Source organism: the organism of the source record quoted next, unplaced genomic scaffold (assembly GCF_019419815.1).
Source record: "Pyrus x bretschneideri cultivar Hongxiangsu unplaced genomic scaffold, Pyrus_bretschneideri_v1 Contig91, whole genome shotgun sequence".
Classification (NCBI taxonomy): Eukaryota; Viridiplantae; Streptophyta; class Magnoliopsida; order Rosales; family Rosaceae; genus Pyrus; species Pyrus x bretschneideri.
In genome coordinates, this window is record NW_025999833.1 from 705,168 (window position 1) to 726,194 (window position 21,027).

The following is a 21,027-nucleotide window of genomic DNA, read 5'->3' on the forward strand; positions in this document are numbered from 1 at the left end:
ATTTGTGTATTAAAGTAGTTGAGAATTTGATTGCTTCCAGGTAGTCTTTCCGAGCTTTGGTGAACGATATCTCTCCACCGTTTTGTTCCAGTCAATTAGAGAAGAGTGTGAGAAAATGTAATCGGAGCCATGAAATTCCTTTTCTCAAGCAATTTTGTGATAGCGATGCACATTGTTTATCCCGAAACTTTCCTTTTTTATTGCACCCTAAGATCTTGTAATTGTGTTAAATTTCACCTTTTGTCCATTTGAATGTCTAATTCTTCAATAAATTGATGATTTTTTTAGTCAATTTGGCACAAATGTTGTTTACATATCCACCCAATTACAGATTCCAGGCTCATCATGCAATCAATCTAATGAAGATTCAAATAATTTGTTAGGAAAAAGACATGAATTGATACAGATTTAAAATTTTAAGGTGTAATGTGAAAAAATTAAAATCTCATGACCTAACATGTAAACCATTGCAAATTTAAAAGAGTGTAAAATGTAATTAGCCCTAAAAAGACAAGGTTTTAATTTGGGCTGTCTGTTGTCTTGCATGCCGTCCAAATTACAGGGTTTACTTCCCAAACTTAATTAAGGCCTTATGTTTTAATTTTGGTACTATAAGCCTTTAAGGGAAGGGATCCCCATTTTTATAGTTGTGGGGTCTACACGACATCGAATTTTAACGATTCGAATCATTTATTTTTCAAATTGCACCTTATAGATCATCCTTGCAAAATATTAGTCAAATCGGAAATATTTAATACATCTAATTGCGTTAAAAAAATTAACGAATACTTTGTTATATAAGAAACAATAAAATTTTATCTTGATAATTAAATAGGTAAATGATTTTGGATTGAATTGAATTTTTGTAAGAATGATCTATGAATCAAGACTTACAAATTAAACAGTTCAAATCGTTGAAGTTCAATATAAAGTGGACCTCACATCTAGTGCCGATTTTTATATAGGTCCAATTATTTGATTGGTAAAGTGGTTCTATTATATATATGCCCCATCATTAAACATATAATAAGCGAGTAGGCAACAAATGAGTTAGGACTTTCGCTTTCGAAAAGTTTTACTGGGGCTACCTTGTCACATTGTAGAGAGGTTTTTGAGTGACTTTGGGCGGACGAGATACCTGAAAGTCAAGTTTGACACGTCCTGATACTAATATTCTCCGAACATCAAAATAGGCACGTGCTGGTCGATATTTGAGAGTGACGAAAGTCATTTATTGAATGCAAATACTAAGAATAAGGAATAAATAAGACTTATAAATTTAAATATAATTACTATGCATTTAAAGAATATGTTCAGAATACACATCTAATGTAGAACACTAAAAAAAATAATATAGAAATTGAATGAACAAGGAATGAGTCCTACACCGAGATGACTCGAAGATGCCGATGCAGAAGAGTCTCCACTCTTTCATTCATTCAATTTTATATCATTCTTTTGGAGTTCTGGTTTAGTTCTATGCTCTAAATACGTTCATGTTCTCATGCATTCTAAATGGGTTGCATCACCTTCGAGTGTCAATCAGCATGTGCTTACCCTGATATTCGGGGAATATCGAGATCGGGACGTGTCAATGTTAAAGTTTTCTCTTCCTTCCATTTCCATTCACCCACTCTCCTTCAATTCGAAACCAATTCACGTACCTAATAGTCCTTTTGACCTCTCTCTTGAAATGTGATGAAAATAATAAGGAAAATCTTTCACAAACAAACAAATATATGTTAATTTTTAAATTTGAAACACACAAATGTAAGTGACACTTGATACTACACGTTAGTGATATTTCTTTTAATTTGTAAATGAAATGTTTTGAATTTAATTATTGTGAATGGCAAGTTCGATTTCAATTTATTTTATGAATATATGATTTATACAGAAGGAAAAAAAAAGACGTAACCAACGGCAGTGTTTTGAGAGTTTTTAATCATTTTTTAATCGGCGGTTAAATAATCGATGGTAGGCGGGTGAAGCTCTGGCCCGCTCTGCTCTGCGTCGCACACAGAGAAGCTGGGAGGGCAGAGATGACTATTCTCATCAAGTCAACCTTCTCTCTCACTCTTGAATTGTTGCATACAAATATCCAAAATTAATTTTTCTCCTGCTTTTCTTTATTTTCTTCGTGTTGGTATTGCTGCTGCTGTTGTGTTTCTGTTTAGTTTCTTGCCTTTGGGCTTTTGGCTCTCTCTATCCCTCTTCCTTTTTCTCAGATCATCAAACTTCATACTTGATCATCAACAACCACGTATTACAAAAAAGAAAAAAGAAAAAGAAATTCTTAGACCTAAATTAGAATAGGGATTAGGGGTCTCTCTCAAATCAAAGCATCCTTGGACCTTGACCACCACAACTCCATAACTACTCAAAGCATTAGGTATGCACTTGTTTCTTTTATTTATTTATTTTTTTTTCTGGTAATTTAGTTTAAAAAAGCATAATACTAAACTTAATAATTGGGCATGGTTTTCATTCACAACTATGTAATTTACTCAACTTTTTGTTGAATCTGTCTGAATTACCAGATTAATCTAATCTAATCGAAACCCTGATCTGTGCGGTGATCAATCTGGATCCACCTCGGCCCCGTGGAAGACACTTACATAAAGATGATGAATTTGCAGTTTCTTAGAACGCATTGTATCTGGGTTAGGTGTTGTTGTGCTTTATCTTACCGATCCAATGCTCTGATTGTGTCTTTTTCACTTTACTCGGCTCCCTATTTCTACTGCTTGTAGTTCAAGTAGGAAATGCAAATATTGCATTTTGTAGCTTCTTCCTTAAAAGCTGACATCAAGCTGTTGGCAACACCTAGAGTTCAGTGATTCCACATATTAGTTTTGTTGATCCGCAAGATATAGGAAAGTTGGAATGTTTGATTCTGACTTCCAGTTCTTAGTCGAACGTGATAATTTTTGCTGCTCTAGTGTATCTTACTGACCCAATCTAGTGTAGTTTGTCTACAACATTCGTGCAATGCCAACACTTGCAGTATACTACACATGTGTAGTTAGAAAACAGTTCAGTTCATTTCCTATACACTTTGCACCCGTTCATTTTGGTTTTCTTTTGATTTTAGGGCTGATTCAGTTTTACCGCTAGTTTGTGATTGTTGGTGTGCTGTTCTAACCGTGTGCTATCTTACTTTGGTGCAGTAGGAGGATTTAGGTCAGATGGCTGACAGTTGGCATGGAAACTATGATACTGGCAGTCAGTCAGATGACAGCCATAAATTTGAGAGAATGCACATAGAGCCTATTTATGATGCATTTTTTTGTCCTTTAACGAAGCAAGTTATGCGCAATCCTGTTACCTTAGAAAACGGTCAAACATTTGAGCGAGAAGCAATTGAAAAGTGGTTTAGGGAATGCAAGCAGAGTGGAAGGAAGTTGGTCTGCCCACTGACACTACAAGAATTGCAAAGCACTGAGCTAAAGCCTAGCATAGCGCTGAGGAACACCATTGAAGAGTGGAATGCTAGAAATGAATCTGCTCAGCTTGATATGGCTCGACAGTCGTTGAATCTGAGCAGCTCAGAAAGTGAAGTTCTTTTGGCCTTGAAGTTTGTCCAGCAAATCTGCCAAAAAAGCAGATCAAATAAGCACGATGCCCGCAATGCAGGGCTGATACCTATGATAGTTGACATGTTGAAGAGCAGCAGTCGTAAAGTAAGGTGTAAAGCCTTGGAAACCCTTAAAACTGTGGTGGAGGAGGATTCCGATAATAAGGTAATCCTAGATTTTTCTGGTTCTCTTTTCGTTTTCCATGAAATTGCAAACATGGATGTTTTGTAGGGACTCATATTAATATCTGTTTGGTTTTGGTTATAGGAAGTATTGGCTGATGGGGACACAGTACGAACTATAGTGAAGTTCTTGTCTCACGAGCAATCCAAAGAGAGGGAGGAAGCTGTATCTTTGCTGTATGAACTATCCAAATCTGAAGCCTTATGTGAGAAGATTGGTTCAATTAATGGAGCGATTCTTATTTTGGTTGGAATGACAAGTAGCAAATCAGATAACATTTTGACTGTTGAGAACGCTGACAAAACACTGGAGAATCTGGAGAAGTATGAGAACAATGTGAGACAGATGGCTGAAAATGGTAGACTGCAGCCTCTTCTGACACAAATTCGTGAAGGTACTTGTACTACTTGTACTTTCTCTTATCTTTACACTTTTCTCAGTATGTTGCTAGAAGTAGGGCAACCAAACAGCCAATACTCTTTGGACAATTTATTTCGCACTTAGTGATGGGCTACAAGGCCTGCAAATATGGTAAAGAAACATTTATTTTTATATATATGTTTTTTTCAAAGACAATACAAAAAACCGTGCTGAACTGAACTATCGTAATTTCTGCACCTTGCCTATCGTCTCCAGTCCACCATAGCTTGCACGATTCTGATGAGTATTTGACCCAAGATGAGTTTTCCTACTTATGAGACAACTATCCATTTTTTATTTTTTGTAATAATTAATGTTGCTGTCCAGCCTATGACTTCTTGGTCTAAACTCGAGTACTCATTAATTTCCTCTATTTCCACCTCTGATATTGTAGTTCGTGGGGGGGTTTTGCTGTATGGTGGACTGTTGGTATTAGTTTGAGCTATACTTCTCTTTTATTGTTTTAAACTAAGATATTTAAGTTTTATCTCTCTTAAAAAAACTATGTTGAGCATAACTCAAATTTCCTTCTTGACATGATTGCAGGCCCTCCAGAAACCCAACTTTCGATGTCTAATTTCCTTGGTGAATTAGTTTTGGACAATGATGTAAAGGTCCTAGTGGCTAAAAGTGTTGGTTCAGCTTTGATCAATATCATGAGAAGTGGTAATATGCAGTCAAGAGAAGCAGCTTTGAAAGCTCTCAACCAAATTTCATCTTGTGAGGCGAGTGCCAAGGTGCTGATAGAAGCAGGAATACTTCCATCTCTGGTCAAAGATCTCTTTACCGTTGGGACTAACCAGCTTCCTATGCGATTGAAAGAGGTTGCTGCAACAATTCTTGCTAATGTTGTTAGCTCGGACTATGATTTTGATTCGATCTTGGTTGGACCTGATCAGCAAACGCTAGTCTCTGAAGACATTGTCCATAACCTACTACATCTCATTAGCAACACTGGACCAGCAATCGAGAGCAAGCTTCTCCAGGTTCTTGTTGGACTCACTTGCTCTCCTTCAGCTGTTCTGAGTGTTGTTGCCGCCATTAAAAGCTCCGGTGCCATTATTAGCTTAGTGCAGTTTATTGAGGCTCCACAAAAGGAATTGCGTGTGGCTTCCATTAAACTTCTCCAGAACCTCTCCCCACATGTGGGTCAGGAGCTAGCTGATGCCCTACGTGGCACAGTGGGCCAACTTGGAAGCCTAATTAAAGTCATATCAGAAGATATTTCAATCACTGAAGAGCAAGCAGCAGCCATTGGCCTCGTAGCTGAACTTCCGGAGAGGGATCTAGGCCTTGCCAGGCAAATGCTAGATGACGGTGCCTTTAAGCTGATACATTCTAGAGTAGTTAAGATCCGCCAAGGGGGGAGTAAGGGTGGCCGCTTTGTGACGCCATTTTTAGAAGGACTTGTACGAGTTCTAGCAAGGGTTACGCTTGTGTTGGCTGATGAGCAAGATGCAGTTGCTCTGTGCCGTGAACTTAATCTTGCTGCACTTTTCATTGAACTTGTACAGGCCAATGGACTGGAGAATGTGCAGATGAGTTCGGCAGCAGCATTGGAGAACTTATCACAAGAATCCAAAAATTTGACAAGATTGCCCGAGTTGCCCACACCAAGTTTCTGTGCTTCAGTTTTTCCATGTTTTAGCAAACAACCTGCCATAAATGGATTGTGTCGGCTTCATCGTGGGACGTGTTCACTTAGAGAAAGTTTTTGTCTCCTGGAGGGACATGCTGTGGAAAAGTTGGTAGCTCTTCTCGACCACACAAATGAGAAGGTGGTCGAAGCAGCACTTGCAGCACTCTCTACTTTGTTGGATGATGGGGTTGATATTGAACAAGGGGTTATGGTGTTGTGTGAAGCAGAGGGTGTGAAGCCTATTCTTGACGTGTTGTTAGAGAAACGGACAGAGAATCTGAGGAGGAGGGCAGTCTGGGTAGTTGAAAGACTACTGCGGAGTGATGAGATAACCTATGAAGTTTCTGGGGATCCGAACGTGAGCACCGCACTTGTTGATGCCTTCCAGCATGGTGACTATCGAACGCGGCAGATTGCTGAACATGCCCTGAAGCACGTTGACAGGTTACCGAACTTCTCTGGTGTCTTTCCGAACGCAGGATAAAGTTTGCGAAGGTGCAATTGGAGGAGGGTATATATTTGTTGTATTCAGATTTTTTCATTTGTTTTAAAGGATGGTTCATGGTGGTGTGTCCATCGACTTGGGTCTGTTAATGAACTGCTTTTTGCGTAGAAATTCCCAAGGAAAGTTGTGTTTACGCTCGAGTTTCGTCTTTGGACACCCCACTTCTTTGGACGCTTATGTTTAAATTTACAAGTTTTTTTCGGATACCCATTGAAACTTAAATTATATTCCGAATTTGACCCCAAATTAAAGCTTGTTAAATAAAAATAAAATCAACAAAATTCAATTCAATTCAATGTAGTTGCAACATATGAACATGATGCGGGGGGAATAATTATTACAGAATCAATTTCATGAATGTTGGTGAACAAATTACATCCGCGACTACATGAGCGAGCGAGCGAGCATACCATATATTTCCCTACTGGTCGGGGTTTTTATCAAGAACATCCATTCAAACCGTTCAACACTGAAATTGCCAGTAGCAGGTACGCCCACAATGCTCTTGAGAAGAAAGAGAGAACAACAGCGTTGATGATCATGCGTGTAATATTTTGTTTCTGTGATTTACAATGTAGAGAGGACCTTACAGTCTTTACCTTACAGATGTAGCACAGCCATTGACTTGGACAAGCACGAAGAAGCATCCAGCTCGCGAGTTACAAAGTTCCTTGAGATATGACTCCACTTCATCCCCATATCAGACACATCACATGCAGTCAAAAAATCCAATACTTGACCAAATATTTTGAACATCTCAATACCGAATATCACGTTTCCATCTGCCACAAACGCAGCATTCCAGTCCATTGGAGCGTCAGGATGTACTGAGACCTCGGTCCAGTTAAGGTGCATGAGATCCAGCTCCCATACTTTTCTAACGGCCTTGTTTCTCCGGCCTATCTGACCATCCCCTTCGCACCAGAAGACAGAAAGCATGAAGAGCCGGCCATTACAAGATACCAGTTTTGGGTAATATTCATGAACGCGGGGTGGGAAAGGAGTGGTTTGGATTCCAATCCAGAAACCCCTTTCTATGTCATACCCTGCGAGCTTGTCAGTTTCAGAATAAACATAAAACATCCCATTACAAACAACCCCAGAACAAGCAAACCCAAAGTCCACAGGCAACCCTCGAATTTCTGTCCATTTCTTTGAAACAGAATCATATATTTCTCCAGAATCCAAAGGTTCATCCCAGGATCCAAGACCACCTACAGCAATGAGCACAAACCTTCTACAACCCTTCATGGATGAGTGATCACTTTTTTGTTTCAAAAATTTATACGACTTTCTATTGGGCAACACCGAAGACTCATTGTCGTCAGCAGAATGTCTGTGTTGACGCCTAAGAGAAAGCCTGTGAGGATCTTCATAAACCTCTGACACTCCACCTACCCGTGATCTGGAAATACGTCTATCTTGGCGACTTTGATAACTTTGACTGGTGGAAAAATCTGAAGTTACCTCCGAAACTCCTAAAATAGGCATTGATCTTGCATACTTCATTGGAGCAACTTTGCGCCAAGATTTTGTTAGGGGACTAAACAGTATCACCCCTTTGTGTGTCTTAAATGAGCTCCTATCCACCCTCCCAAAGTTGTTCAAGCTAGAACAACCTCCAACAATGTAAATATCATCCTGGACACTAGCAACAGAAAACATGAACCTTCCCTTTAGAATGCCAGCATCTATACCATGCCATTGGTTTAGAGACACATCCAATGCATGTATCTCCCCAGAGCAATAACCATCTTTAACAGCACCAAAAAGAAACAACCATGGGTTTTGATGTGAGCCTTCCCGTCTCATCTGCAGGAAACGAGTAGTAGTAGTCAAGTGTTTCCATTTCTTGCACACGAGGCGTGCAGTCATGAGACTGGTTAGTGGGAGCCTCACCAAACACATTTCCAGTATGTCATCTGGAAGAAAAATGTGCATCCTACTATTTCTTATTGATTCTTCAAGCTCAAAATCCTTTCTGTTATGCTTCTTCAAAAATCTCTCCCTCACCCCATACGAGAAGCAATCAACTCCAGAATTCTCGGTACCACATATTGGCCTGTATCCTTTGCCATCATCCCTGGCACTGGAAGGCCTCCTCCTGTTACTGGTATCCCCAAAATCATCACCTGTGTCAGCGCCTACTCTGCAACCTCCACCCCTACCATACAGAGTAAGACATCTCAAAGATATTCCCCTCACATCATCATCATCATCATCATCATCCTCATCTCCTACAGATCTCTGATTCTTCTTCCTCAACTTCTGGCTAACACTTCTCATGAGACGCTTTGACACACTCAAAGCTTCAACATCTTGACGAAGAGATTCTTCACCGGATGGTCTCCCAGAGTACATTCTGTTCTGTAATCATTAGCAAGCAAAAGAACGCACTCTCTTGCAAGAGTCATCAACCCTAAAAGATGAAATAAAACCACAAACATAAGATACTGATCAAGAGTTGAGTAAACATCAGCACGTACTTGCACATACGTTTGGCACTCCCAAAAATTCATATAGAACACGAGCGGTGAAATCATGTGCAGCAGCATACTTAGCATTTGGTAGGGTTGTTTAAAACTATATGCCCTCGAAAAAAAAGAGATAAATTGAAGCATTCCGTTGTCTAATCACAAGAAAAGAAATTTGATTACTCAAACAAAACTCGGTTGACTTTACAACCTCGCAAATCTTTGTGGCTCCTAAATTCATTAACATCTCATTAACCGATAAAAGACAGGTACTTAAACTTGCACAAAAATGAGAAAACAAGCACAGAACAAACATTCAAATTAAGAACTTACCTTTTTTTTGGTTTCCGGGGTTTTCCCTTTCCCTTCAGTTTTCTGGGCAACCCAACGCAGAATACCATATTCAGTCAAAATCAACATACGTCGATGAGATCGACATTTCCAGACACGGAACGTGTTTGGCTGGCGAGAAACGAGAGGAGAGGAGTAATTTCGAATTTGGAAACGATTGATATGGAATGAATTGAAAAGAAAAAAAAAAGAAATGGAGAAAATAAAAAAGGGAAAGGAAAAGAGTTGGAAAAGCAGAGGGGGCAACTGAGGGCAGCACTGTTGAGTTGAAGTGAGCGATCTGAGAGCTATGAAATGGGATTGAATGATGGAAAAGAAGGTAAAGCGACGAAGAAAGAAAAATGGGGATGAGATTCTCCGATTATAAAAATTCAGCTGCGAGTATTGTTATAAAAATTGAATACTTGGAATTTTTTAATCAAAAGAGGTCCGAAAGATTAACGGTGACCTGAAATGATTAATTTTTAAATTATATTTTGTAAATAGTATGATTTGGTCTAATATTAATTGTCATATCAAATGATCACGAAAGATGGTCTAAAATTTGCTTCTTATAGAATTTTTCACAGATTAAAATGTATTATTTTTTGTAAAATGATTGATTACAAGATTCGATTAGTGTATCTTTTTGGGCCCAAAATATTATTGTTGGGCCGAGCAGCAGGATACTATGGGCCGAATAATAAATCCCGGGCCAGTTGGCAGGGTCGGCCAAATCCTATCCTAAGTAGTCCGGATAAATAGAAAGGGTCGAGGAAGTCCTGGTGCGACCAGGATTCTCGACCGGCAAGGAATAAAGCCTCGAAAAGAAGGAAAATTTAGAATCCCAGTAGGAGTAGGTTTATTCAAGTTAGAGTCGAAATGGGACAAGGACTCCCAATCCAAATCAGAATTGGTCTCAAGGAATGGGGTGCTATAAATACAAGAAATCATGCAACAGAAAAGCCCCTTCAAAATCAGCATACAATTGCCCTGCGCAAAACCTCTCAAACATCTTGAGATTTTTCCTTTTCTTTTCCTGCCGACACACCTTCAGTTTGGATAAACAGCACTGTGGAAGCACCCGGCGAGCATCTTCAGTTTGGATAAACAGCATTGCTGCCGCAGAATCAGCCGACCGAGAAGCACCTTCAGTTTGGATAAACAGCACTGCGTCGAGATCGACCGGTTATCTATCTCAGTCTCGACCGAGAAGGGTTTTCGAACCTTTGTTGGCAGAGGTCACCTTACTAGCCTTCTCGGCATAGTCAGGTGTTACGAATTGCATTACTCGGCGTACTAGACGCCGACTGGTTTTATGATTGGATACTCGCAAGTAAGTTTCAGGGTTTGGCATTCCGACGGCCGAACTACGTTTACCATCAAGACATATATCACGTTTGAGTACCTGTGCCCATATAGTTTGGTCTCGATTCGACGTGCTTATGCTCTGACGAATATAATCACAGTGACCGAATCGGGCTCCGACGATTTGTGAACTCCGCAGAATTAGTAGCCTTGTCTTCAGGCTGTAGAACCCAGAGACCGAGAGTGTTCCTTCCTCGGTCGCAATCGCAAGATAGAGAAGTCAACAACGCGCTCAACGCGACATCAACAAATTTTACTCCTCGGCCAAGCTCGGCTGACGAGTTGGCACGCCCCGCATTCGACCGAAGGACGTAGTTAGCTTATTAGTTACTCGGCCTGTGCACCACGTAGGTTTTGTAATTTTTAGAGTCAACAGTACCTACACGATTATAAGATTCGGTTAATGTACCTATGCCTTCTAAGCAAGATCACTAGTTTTTTTCATCATCTAAAATAATACAAGTCCAAAGATATACTCTCACTAAAGTAGCTAACTATTTTTCTCTCCTCTTTGGCTTGCGTAGACCTCTTGTTCTCTCATAGAAATGATAAGACTTGGTGACGTGTTTTTTTTTATTTTTATGTTTTATTTTTATTTTGGCAAAAGACTTGGTGACGTGTTTACAAATAAGGTCTCCACACCTATTTAAGTAGATGATGTGAAGTACGAACAAAATGGCTTTGTTAGTGATTTGTAGGTGAATTGTGGGTGGCTTTGTCATCCACCACTTGTTTCTTCTTCTCCTTTCGATGTGTGGGCATTCATATTATTACAACACTCTTCTTTGTATGCCTACATATTATTGATAATCACATTAATTTGTTAGAAAAATGACCAATGTGATAAAATAGTACACGTACGATATGTTTGAAGTTGCGTACTTTTGGAGTGGAAACTCCTCCTCATCGATATCTCTTCCTGATTATAATAAGTTTAACGAACCAATCGTTATAGTGGGTATTGGAATTTGTCTTAACTTCAATTACTTTGGCCTTTCTAAGCTTATGTGTATTGAAAAGCTTTGAAGATATACATTTAGTTTTATCACCCTTGATGAATATTTTCTTCATTTGAGCAATACAAGTTGCATTATTTTCATAAATGATAGTTGGAGTGTTTGTTTTTTACGGTAGACCACATGCCTTGCAAATATGAATGGAACATTGGTCTTAATCAAAGACATTCATGACTAGCTGAGGATATGTATTTCTAAAACATTTGAAAATGTAGCAACAAATGTTTGCCTCTTTGAGCATTGTACAACCAGATCTATTTCCATTGGTAAATGCAAATCATTTTTGTAAGTGATCTTTATGCAGGCTAAATATATTCAGATTATGCCCTAAGATCATGGATATTAGTAAGTTAATTGAAATAGAACAAGCACATGTCTATATATTCATAAAAAATGTAACATTTGATTTAATATATTGTGTTAAATATAGTAAGGCACATCTTTCACTAATATATGTTACTTCTAGATTAAAGAGGGTGTATTCAATTGAAAATTTGAGAGATTTTAATGGATTTATAAATCCATGGATTTTTATAGAGTTTAATTGATTTGTTGAGATTCCATATAAAATTTTGATTCGATTCCCTCGAAATATCATGGAGAGAGGTGAGATTTGTAAATGCTTAAAATACACTACGAAATATCTCCAATTCCCTCTAATTCTTCAATTTTCTCAAATTCTTTAAAATCAATTTCTAATTGAATACACCTATAATGTTATATAAACTTCTTTAAAATCCTAATTGAATACACCGGATTTCTAAAGATTTTAATAAACTATCTTAAAATTCTAATTGAATACATCTTAAATTTCAGAGAATCACTTAAAATTCTGATCGAATACCCCTAAATTCATTAAAAGAATTAAAATCTCTCAAAATTACAATTGGATACAACCCCTTAAGTATCAATACATCATTTCCATAAGGAGAATGAATGATCTTGTGATAAATTACCCTCCATAGTTGTTTATGGAATAATTGAGTTTAATTCGGAATGGCTATTTCAAAACTGATATCAACAAAGTGGGTACCCATTTTTGGTAAATCGAGCAGATTGTGGTGCTATGGTGGCTTGGAGGTCGTAGTGCAAGAGGGAGGTATGGAGATGGAGATGGAGGTCGTGGGGCCGTGGTGGTGGGAGAGAGAGACTTGATCTGCAAGTGGGTTGTTTGATGAGAATCGTAAAGAGAGGTTTGAATATTAAGATGGGGGGAAGGAATAATTGTTGGTGGTTGAAATGCAGGAGTGGTGATGACTATACTGGGGTGGCACGATGAATTTTGGCGGCGGCGGCGGTGAGGGGGTGGCACGATGAATTTTGGTGGCGGCGGCGATGAGGGGTGGCATGATGAAGGGAGAGAGAGAGAGAGAGAGAGAGAGAGAGAGAGAGAGAGTATGGTGATGTGGCGGCCAGAGAAGTAGGAGATATTTTTCATCATTTATATAAAAACACGTGATGTATCATTTTTATTCCAGTTACAATATTTTATATATAGAAGGTTTTAAATTCGAGTTGAATGAATAGTCTATTAAAAAAGGCAAAATAGGTAGCCTATGCGTTGTAGACTGCTTGCGCTCAATTTGCTCCCATCAATTTAGGGAAGACCTTCAGATGTGAGGAAACTGTATTAAATTGAACAGCAGCGGTTGGATTGGACAAAATCTGATTCAAATTTTGCACAGAAAACTCTGATGATAATAATTATTTCAAAAGATAATCATTCAGAGAATTGTCTTAATTTGTAATTTACTTGATGATTTTGTTTCCCCTCCTCAATTGTCATTCAATTTGTTGGAACTTGTGTTTTATGTGGGACTTGGAGTCCCACGTCGCCCAAACACTCCTTGAACATCACCTTTATAAGTGAATGGACTCACTTATAGTTTGAATTGATTTGGGCCAAAGCCATGAACCTTGGGTCTTAGACTTGGAGGGTTTGGATGCATATATTAAATGTCAAATATGGGACTTGGGCCTTGGGGCTCGGATGGACGAAAAACCCAAGTATCATTTTTACGTTTTTGATCTTTTCATTCAGTTTTTTTTTTTTGAAATGATAAAACCGATCATGGGCTCGGATGGACGAAAAACCCAAGTATCATTTTTACGTTTTTGATCTTTTCATTCAGTTTTTTTTTTGTTGAAATGATAAAACCGATCATGGGCTCGGATGGACGAAAAACCCAAGTATCATTTTTACGTTTTTGATCTTTTCATTCAGTTTTTTTTTTTGAAATGATAAAACCGATCATGGGCTCGGATGGACGAAAAATCCAAGTATCATTTTTACGTTTTTGATCTTTTCATTCAGTTTTTTTTTTTTGAAATGATAAAACCGATCATGGGCTCGGATGGACGAAAAACCCAAGTATCATTTTTACGTTTTTGATCTTTTCATTCAGTTTTTTTTTTTTGAAATGATAAAACCGATCATGTGCTCGGATGGACGAAAAACCCAAGTATCATTTTTACGTTTTTGATCTTTTCATTCAGTTTTTTTTTTTTGAAATGATAAAACCGATCATTTATGAACGATTTCAATTGCTCGTTTATGAACGGTTTCAACTGCTCATTTATGAACAGTTTCAACTGCTCGTTTATGCCATTATATATGGCTGTCGGATCAGAAACAAGATACAAATCTTCCATCAAATTCTTCACAGTTTATAGAGAAACACCACAACTAATTCGCCAAGAATCCGAGTTCGAGTGCAAGAACTTGGATTAGATAGTTGTATCCTGCAAGATAGACGTCCAAGGACTGCTGCACTCGTGTAGGGACGAATTTCTGTCTTAGGAGATTGCTTCTGCAAGCCTCTATCTTCAAGAAACAAGTCAGTGATTTGTGATTTTATATATAATCTCATTAAGTGTTTATGTTCTAATATATTGTGTTTGTCGTTGAGTTTTTCCATTTGAAATAAAATTGTGCAAATTGTTATATAATATACACTTGACATTTGATTGGTTATAACACAATTGTCATTACAAAACAAGCATTTGCTGATAACAAATACTGCTAAACCCTGGCTCCTCTACAATTAGCCGAAAAGATAGCCTATGCTTCATAGACTTTGCACTCCTCGTCAGCCGGGTTTGTCTTGCAGAAATCCTCCAATGGGTCTCCGCTTCCCGCTTGTGCCGTGCCTGGCCACTTGCTTGCCACCAAATGTGCCAAATCCACAACCCTTTGACTGCAAAACATAATGATCCACAGGAAGATCAACACTCAATCGCATAGATAGTGACTTAGCATTCGACGCAACATTCACTTTGTTTAGTGGACAACTCTTCGTAGATTTGTAATGACTGATCTCACCTGTATCCCCATTCGTTGTCGTACCAGGCCACCACCTTGACCATATCATCACCCATGACCATGGTCAAGGAGGAGTCTATGGTGGAGGAAACATCCGTGCACCTGAAGTCCATAGACACAAGAGGAACGTCGCACACTGCCAATATTCCCTTAAGTGGTCCGTCCGCTGCCTTTCTGAAGGCTGCATTGACATCTTCTGCTGAAATACCCTTCTTTGCAACGTTGATCACAAGGTCAACCACCGATACATTAGGTGTTGGCACACGGAGGGCAATGCCGTTGAGCTTGCCCTTGAGTTGAGGCAGCACAAGGGACACAGCCTTTGCTGCACCAGTGCTTGTAGGGACTATGTTTAGCGCTGCCGCTCTAGCTCTCCTTAAGTCCCGATGAGAAGCATCCAAAAGCCTCTGGAATAGGCCGTGAATAAAATTATAATTCCAATATACAATAAGATTGAACTACATATATCACCACACGATGCTACTTGTTCCATCGTCAGGAATATCAAAATGTCAATGCTTGATCGTAAACGAAAGAATGAAATCTGTATGCAGAGGAGAATGTAGGCGCCATTCATTACCTGGTCTCCAGTGTAGGAATGAGTAGTTGTCATGGTTCCCTTGACAATGCCTGCAAATTTTCATAAGTAAGAAATGATTAGTCCTCGAAGGTGTACCGTTCGATTCATGCTGAACATACAAATGACGCCTTACCGAATTCTTCATCCAGGACCTTTACGAAAGGAGCCAGGCAGTTTGTTGTGCAAGAAGCGTTGCTGCAGATACACACACAAATAAAACTTTTATACCTCTACAATATGAAGTGAATTTACTCCGAGCTCAGTAACTGTTTTCTTTTTGCTTTTCCCCCTCTCTATCTGAGAACACTGACCTTACAATGTTGGCAACGTTGTGGTCATAGTCTTTTTCATTCACCCCCACAACATAGGTAGGAATGTCAGCACCTTTTGCTGGAGCTGTAATGATGACTTTCTTGGCACCTGCTTGGATATGTTTGCCGGCACCAGGGCCATCGACAAAGACTCCTGTTCCCTGTATGGTTTCAAATTCTGTTATATAAGGTGCTATTTACAATACTATCCAAGGCTCCGTGCTAAGTAAAGACTAGACTTATTTTGTAATAGATATCTGGGCAACCTCAGTCTTGATATTCCAGTATTAAGAACAGCATTCAGTTACCTCGATAACAATGTCAATGCCCATCTCAGTCCATGGAAGCTTCAGGGGATCTCTGTTAGAGACAACCTTGACGAGCTTGCCATCAACACTGATGGTCTCATTGTCCACGATTTTCACGTCCGCTTTGAAAGTACCCAGCATTGAGTCATATTTCAGCAAGTGCGAAGCCTGCATTCAGATTAAATTAAATTTCAGTATATATACATTTTCCAAAACCATATTAATTTAAGCTAATATAATTCCAATAATTTGGTTCTCCAAAAGTATATTAAATGAAAATAATACTCATAAGTTCCCTTACGTTCTTGACACCACCGCTGTCATTAACAACAATGACTTCTAGGGGTGAGTCCTTGCGGCCATGCCAGCATCGGAGGAAGTTCCTGCCAATGCGTCCAAATCCATTGATTGCCACCTTCAATTTGGCCACTGTTTCACCCTTGACAGGAGCTGGTCCTGCAGTCCGCTATGAATCAAACAAAACAAACGTTGTAAGTACAAAATCAATATAGCAGAAAAACCACCCAATACATAATGTCGATCAAAAGTTAGCGTCCTTGGATCATATTGGCCATTGCCGAGAGTCCACAAAAATATTTTCTGGAAATGGAAATGTAACCCTTTGTACTGAATCAATGTGTTATAGCCGATATCGTAAGCATGGTAGATGTAGCACTTAATAGTTGTGAGGCAACACGACACCATTTCAGTTTGTTAAGTGCAGATATGAGTTACGGTTTTCAGACATGGCTTTATTGTGCTTGTGGTACTGGTTCAGTCAATCAACTGAAGCTTAGAAGCATGCTCAGAATTCGAGTGAATCATATCTATACGAGATGTTCTAAAGAAATGTAAAACAGATTGCATATATTGCCTAATGAAATGAATAAAAATGGGAAGATAAAACCTTGGGAGTAAGCTGGGCAGCCACAGCATCAAAGAAGGATTGTTCTCTGCCATTGCTTGCATAGGTCACACATGAACTCGATCTTAGTCCTGAAAACTCACCAACTTCAAGCCTCTGCACAGATAAAAAAGAGTAAGCAAATTATACCAAACGAGCAAAGCCAATAAATAACACGACGCAATGAACCCTGCTCAGGAGAAAGAGAGAGACCTTGGAGAAGCATTGGGTGGGAAATGAGTGGGAGGGCTTGGAGGGAAGCCTGGTATTAGCCGGGACTCTCAAAGCTGCGTGTGAGGCCATGGCTGCAAGCAACTAGAGCTAAGGGACTGACTTGCCAACATACATATATATATATATATTTATTTATTTATACACAGTTGACATGCTTGCCATTGGCATTGTGGACGTTACCTTATTTTAAATTATGGTTGCAACTGGATTAAAGGAACCTGTGGTTATAGCATGGTACATGAAGACATAGGAGATAAGATCATGTCTAATGTCTATGGGCGGATTATTTCCACCCCTCCCTTCCTAGAATGCCCTTTCGTCGAATTTCTTTCGAGACAAATATAGAAATCCGACCCAAAAACAAACAAAAATACAAGAAAAATTATTTCCAGGAAAAGAAAAGAACGAAAAAGGCATGCAACAACCAAGTTGATTAGAAGTTAGAAGAGTATGCTCTCCTTTGCACCCGAGTTTAAATCCCCCTCTCCGTTGTTTAAACAATCTTGCTTATATAAAAAAAGGCTTGTAATAGCCACAACTCTAAGGACTGAAGATCTCAACCACAAAGCATGGATATGGTATTATTTTACGGTACAAATTACTAGAGAAAAAAATACAGCTGAAAAGGCGAAAAATCCTATATTTCGCATCGTCCAAATATTAGAAATTTTGAGATTCCACAGAAAAGAAATACTACACTGATTATTGATATCGAAACACTGAAATTCATGAAATTTAGAGCGACTCATACAACAGCCTCAACTTCTTCTGAGTTCACAGATACTTCATCTGGGTCGTCCTCTGATCGGAGCTGACCAGAAACATCATCAATCGCAGAGTTCAGCTGTGCTATCTTCTCAGCCAGTATTTTTCGTGTTTTCTGCGATGCAAAAACATATGAATAATGTGAATTTGTAAATAAAGAAAGAAAAGAGACAGAAGATTACGGGATTAGAATCACAATGGTCTCTCTCCCTATAGTCAACATATAACCAAACATTTTGGCAAGTAATGGTTATTGAAGATAATTGAATTTGCAAAAACAGATGAACAATGTGAATTTGCAAATAAAGAAAGAAAAGAGATGGAAGATTATGGGATTAGAATCACAATGGTCTCTCTCCCTCTAGTCAACATATAACCAAACATTTTGGTGCAAAAACAGATGAATAATGTGAATTTGCAAATAAAGAAAGAAAAGAGACAGAAGATTACGGAATTAGAATCACAATAGTCTCTCTCTCCCTATAGTCAACATAAAACCTAACATTTTGGCAAGTAATGGTTATTGAAGATAATTGATAAAATTTGAAACAAATGACCAAAACCACAACAACAACAAAATAGCATTTCAGCATCTCCAAAGAATGCGTAAATATAGGGAAAAACAAAGAAAATTAACAAACAGAAAGCAGCAAAGGCCATTTCAAATAATCCTCGTAATTGATTATGTAAAGATCGGGACAACCATTCAAGGGAAACTTCTCACCTCCAAAGCTTTGTCTTCATCATATATGAACTTGGGCAATTTTCTCATCAGATCCTTTCGGTCAGCTCCAGCCAGTGCTTTACTGATCTGTTGATTAAAAAGGAAAACGCTCAGTGGGAAAAATGGTTTCATTAGCTTAATGCAAGGGTGCACCAAGTAAAGAAAACTCTATAGCCCACAAACTGCAAGATTTATATATCACAGAACACAATACACAACAGTTGTGCGGTACAGAGTATACACTTAACGCTTTGTTAAAGTGGAAATATAAACATTAAGAAAATTAAAATAATTGACTGATGAACAAGATGGACACAAAGTAGCACGGAACAAAATAACAATCATATGAGAATTTGCGGGGAGGAAAAAAGGTAATTAATATAAAATAAGAACAGCAACCTGAGGTGCATAGACAGCGCCCAGTGTGCCAACTATAAGTCCTCCCAAAACAAAGCCACTAACAAAGATACCCGAACTGTTTGACCTACCACCATCACTGTAATTGCACAAGTAGGGATTGACATTACAATATTACTGAAATAACATGTGGTGAAACTGAAAATGACATATAATGGCCAAAATACAAAATTGAATTACGAAAGACCATATCTGATATCAACGATATTGTAAGATTGTCAAAAGACCACCAACTGACAGCTGGGAAACTGAAATTATTACTATTCATTACTGAACACAACACTGGATGGTGAGAAAGAGAAATTAAACAGGGCATTGTGTAGGAGAGGAGACACAATGTGACATATAATAATACTCTCATCACTTCAGAGGTCTGTCACCATTATCTCCTTTATTTCAAAATGGAGAGATTGTAATTCTCTCTCATTTCTCATTCTTTCATCATAGGAGAAGACAAGACACATGAAAATATATTTTCCAATCCTTCAACCAATTTGTGAAACAGGAATGTATAGCTCGTGCCTCCTTCAACCAATTTGTGAAACAGGAATGTGTAGCTCGTGCCGTGAGGTGTTGGTTTAAGTCCCGCAACGAGTAATTAGGCAAATATATCTTACAGAAAACGAAATTTTGATCTCATTTATATCTTTTACCGATTTAATAGTTTGAGTTATGATAACTAACATGTCCAGAAATCTGATCAATTATAATCATCATATACATATTGTCGGGAAAGACACAAATCTAACACAACAGAACTCCACTGAGAAAGTCATGCTTAAGGAAAATCAGCAGCAACCATGGATTTTGCATTAAACTAGTAGCATGTGCCCTGAAAAACAGTCGTGATCACAACGCAAGACCAAACGGAATACCTATATGCAGCCTGAACTGAGATAGACCTCTTGGAGTTAGAAAGTTGAATTTTCCCAATACGTTTTGAAGTGAGCGAAAAGTTTGTCGGGGCCACACTCCCAAGATACTGTTGTGGTGGGTTCAGAGAAGATCCTGGCGAAGAATTTCAGAGGAACAGAAAACGAACCATTATTCCAAATCGAGCTCAAAACAGACATAGTGCACAAATCAATTACTTTATGACATGGAAAATGTCACAAGAATGTTAAACGAGTTCTAACACTCACGACTTAGATGATGGAAACCGATATATATGTAAAACCCTTAAATCAGCAGGGGATATTTTGAATAAACTAGAACCACTTGCACACCTGTAAGCTACAACAGTTTACTCCCAGATTACAGAATATCGCATCGAAAAATCTAAGCCTAGCATCATAAGGTATAAGATCATGGGTCTCGTAAATCGAGAAAAGATTTTTTAGGAAAAAAAAAGAGAAAAGAATCCAACAAAGCAACGAATCGAGTTCTAGTTTAATTAGATGATGGGGAGGAACTTACCTGTAAGAGCCAGCGAATTGGAAACAGCAGCCATGCTTAATGCTTTGAGGTCTGGATTTCGCACGCCACACCAACAAAGAGAGTCTCCAATGTAAAGACTGTCGGGAGAGTAAGGAATTAATCGGTTCGATATTAACAGTGCAATGTTGCTTCTTTGATATCTCAAATGTTGACAAAGAAATTAATTATTAATTAATATTTTTTTTGGGAGCCTTTTAAGAGACACAAATATATGGAATAGGATCCTCTTCGGATCCTCTTTGTGGGGATCCGAGAAATCAATCAATCATGTTTGTTCATCATACATCGTGTGAATTTTAAATTTTAATTTTAAAATTAAATATAAATAGTACCCAACAAAAACTGACCGCACGATGTATGATGAACGAACACGATTGATTGATCCCCTTGATTCCCACAAAGAGGATTCGGAGAGGGTCCTTGTCCCAAATATATACTATATTTTGCACAATTCCACAACTTTTAAAACATTTCAAGGAGGGACAAAAGATCCAATAACAGAAACCCAAGCC

At 38.5% G+C, this 21,027-nt stretch overlaps 4 protein-coding genes across 8 annotated transcripts; 1 reads left to right on the forward strand and 3 right to left on the reverse strand.

Moving 5' to 3' along the window:
- Window positions 1–1,908: 1,908 nt before the first annotated feature.
- Window positions 1,909–6,456, forward strand: LOC103952910 (U-box domain-containing protein 44-like). Of its 4 annotated transcripts, XM_009364603.3 has the most exons (5): window positions 1,963–2,392; window positions 2,541–2,663; window positions 3,171–3,743; window positions 3,846–4,155; window positions 4,728–6,456. In XM_009364603.3, the coding sequence occupies exons 3-5, from the start codon at window positions 3,189–3,191 to the stop codon at window positions 6,302–6,304; spliced, it is 2,442 nt and encodes an 813-aa protein (XP_009362878.2). In that variant the 5' UTR covers window positions 1,963–2,392; window positions 2,541–2,663; window positions 3,171–3,188; the 3' UTR covers window positions 6,305–6,456. The 4 variants fall into 4 exon arrangements, with proteins under 4 accessions (XP_009362879.2, XP_009362878.2, XP_009362877.2 ...); XM_009364604.3 differs by lacking the exon at window positions 2,541–2,663 and having other exon boundaries at window positions 1,909–2,059; XM_009364602.3 differs by lacking the exon at window positions 2,541–2,663.
- Window positions 6,302–9,574, reverse strand: LOC103952909 (F-box/kelch-repeat protein At5g42360). Its single transcript, XM_009364599.3, has 2 exons — window positions 9,133–9,574; window positions 6,302–8,744 (listed from the first exon to the last, which is right to left on the reverse strand). The coding sequence occupies exon 2, from the start codon at window positions 8,684–8,686 to the stop codon at window positions 6,926–6,928; it is 1,761 nt and encodes a 586-aa protein (XP_009362874.2). The 5' UTR covers window positions 8,687–8,744; window positions 9,133–9,574; the 3' UTR covers window positions 6,302–6,925.
- A 4,924-nt stretch (window positions 9,575–14,498) lies between these two features.
- On the reverse strand, window positions 14,499–17,243 carry LOC103952908 (glyceraldehyde-3-phosphate dehydrogenase B, chloroplastic-like). Of its 2 annotated transcripts, none has more exons than XM_009364596.3 (9): window positions 17,152–17,243; window positions 16,942–17,055; window positions 16,336–16,497; window positions 16,035–16,202; window positions 15,727–15,887; window positions 15,549–15,610; window positions 15,416–15,465; window positions 14,836–15,242; window positions 14,499–14,710 (listed from the first exon to the last, which is right to left on the reverse strand). In XM_009364596.3, exons 1-9 carry the CDS (start codon window positions 17,239–17,241, stop codon window positions 14,575–14,577), a joined length of 1,350 nt encoding a protein of 449 aa, XP_009362871.2. In that variant the 5' UTR covers window positions 17,242–17,243; the 3' UTR covers window positions 14,499–14,574. The 2 variants fall into 2 exon arrangements, with proteins under 2 accessions (XP_009362871.2, XP_048432806.1); XM_048576849.1 differs by having other exon boundaries at window positions 16,336–16,500.
- Window positions 17,244–17,720: 477 nt separating this feature from the next.
- On the reverse strand, window positions 17,721–20,652 carry LOC103952911. Its single transcript, XM_009364605.2, has 5 exons — window positions 20,495–20,652; window positions 19,954–20,086; window positions 19,061–19,157; window positions 18,662–18,748; window positions 17,721–18,052 (listed from the first exon to the last, which is right to left on the reverse strand). The coding sequence occupies exons 1-5, from the start codon at window positions 20,526–20,528 to the stop codon at window positions 17,918–17,920; spliced, it is 486 nt and encodes a 161-aa protein (XP_009362880.2). The 5' UTR covers window positions 20,529–20,652; the 3' UTR covers window positions 17,721–17,917.
- Between the last annotated feature and the right edge of the window lie 375 nt (window positions 20,653–21,027).

What these genes read in the sequence shown, in the direction of transcription:
- LOC103952910 (XM_009364604.3), top strand. Translation starts at nt 3,189, where the DNA reads ATGGCTGACAGTTGGCATGGAAACTATGATACTGGCAGTCAGTCAGAT. An exon ending in AGGAGGATTCCGATAATAAG is followed by an intron (nt 3,744 to 3,845) that starts GTAATCCTAGAT and finishes TTTTGGTTATAG; the next exon opens with GAAGTATTGGCTGATGGGGA. An exon ending in TCTGACACAAATTCGTGAAG is followed by an intron (nt 4,156 to 4,727) that starts GTACTTGTACTA and finishes ACATGATTGCAG; the next exon opens with GCCCTCCAGAAACCCAACTT.
- LOC103952909 (XM_009364599.3), bottom strand. Translation starts at nt 8,686, where the DNA reads ATGTACTCTGGGAGACCATCCGGTGAAGAATCTCTTCGTCAAGATGTT.
- LOC103952908 (XM_048576849.1), bottom strand. Translation starts at nt 17,241, where the DNA reads ATGGCCTCACACGCAGCTTTGAGAGTCCCGGCTAATACCAGGCTTCCC. An exon ending in GGTCCTGGATGAAGAATTCG is followed by an intron (nt 15,466 to 15,548) that starts GTAAGGCGTCAT and finishes GAAAATTTGCAG; the next exon opens with GCATTGTCAAGGGAACCATG. An exon ending in ATTCCTACACTGGAGACCAG is followed by an intron (nt 15,243 to 15,415) that starts GTAATGAATGGC and finishes GGCCTATTCCAG; the next exon opens with AGGCTTTTGGATGCTTCTCA.
- LOC103952911 (XM_009364605.2), bottom strand. Translation starts at nt 20,528, where the DNA reads ATGGCTGCTGTTTCCAATTCGCTGGCTCTTACAG. An exon ending in CAATTCGCTGGCTCTTACAG is followed by an intron (nt 20,087 to 20,494) that starts GTAAGTTCCTCC and finishes ATTCTTCGCCAG; the next exon opens with GATCTTCTCTGAACCCACCA. An exon ending in ATGAAGACAAAGCTTTGGAG is followed by an intron (nt 18,053 to 18,661) that starts GTGAGAAGTTTC and finishes TTTGCATCGCAG; the next exon opens with AAAACACGAAAAATACTGGC.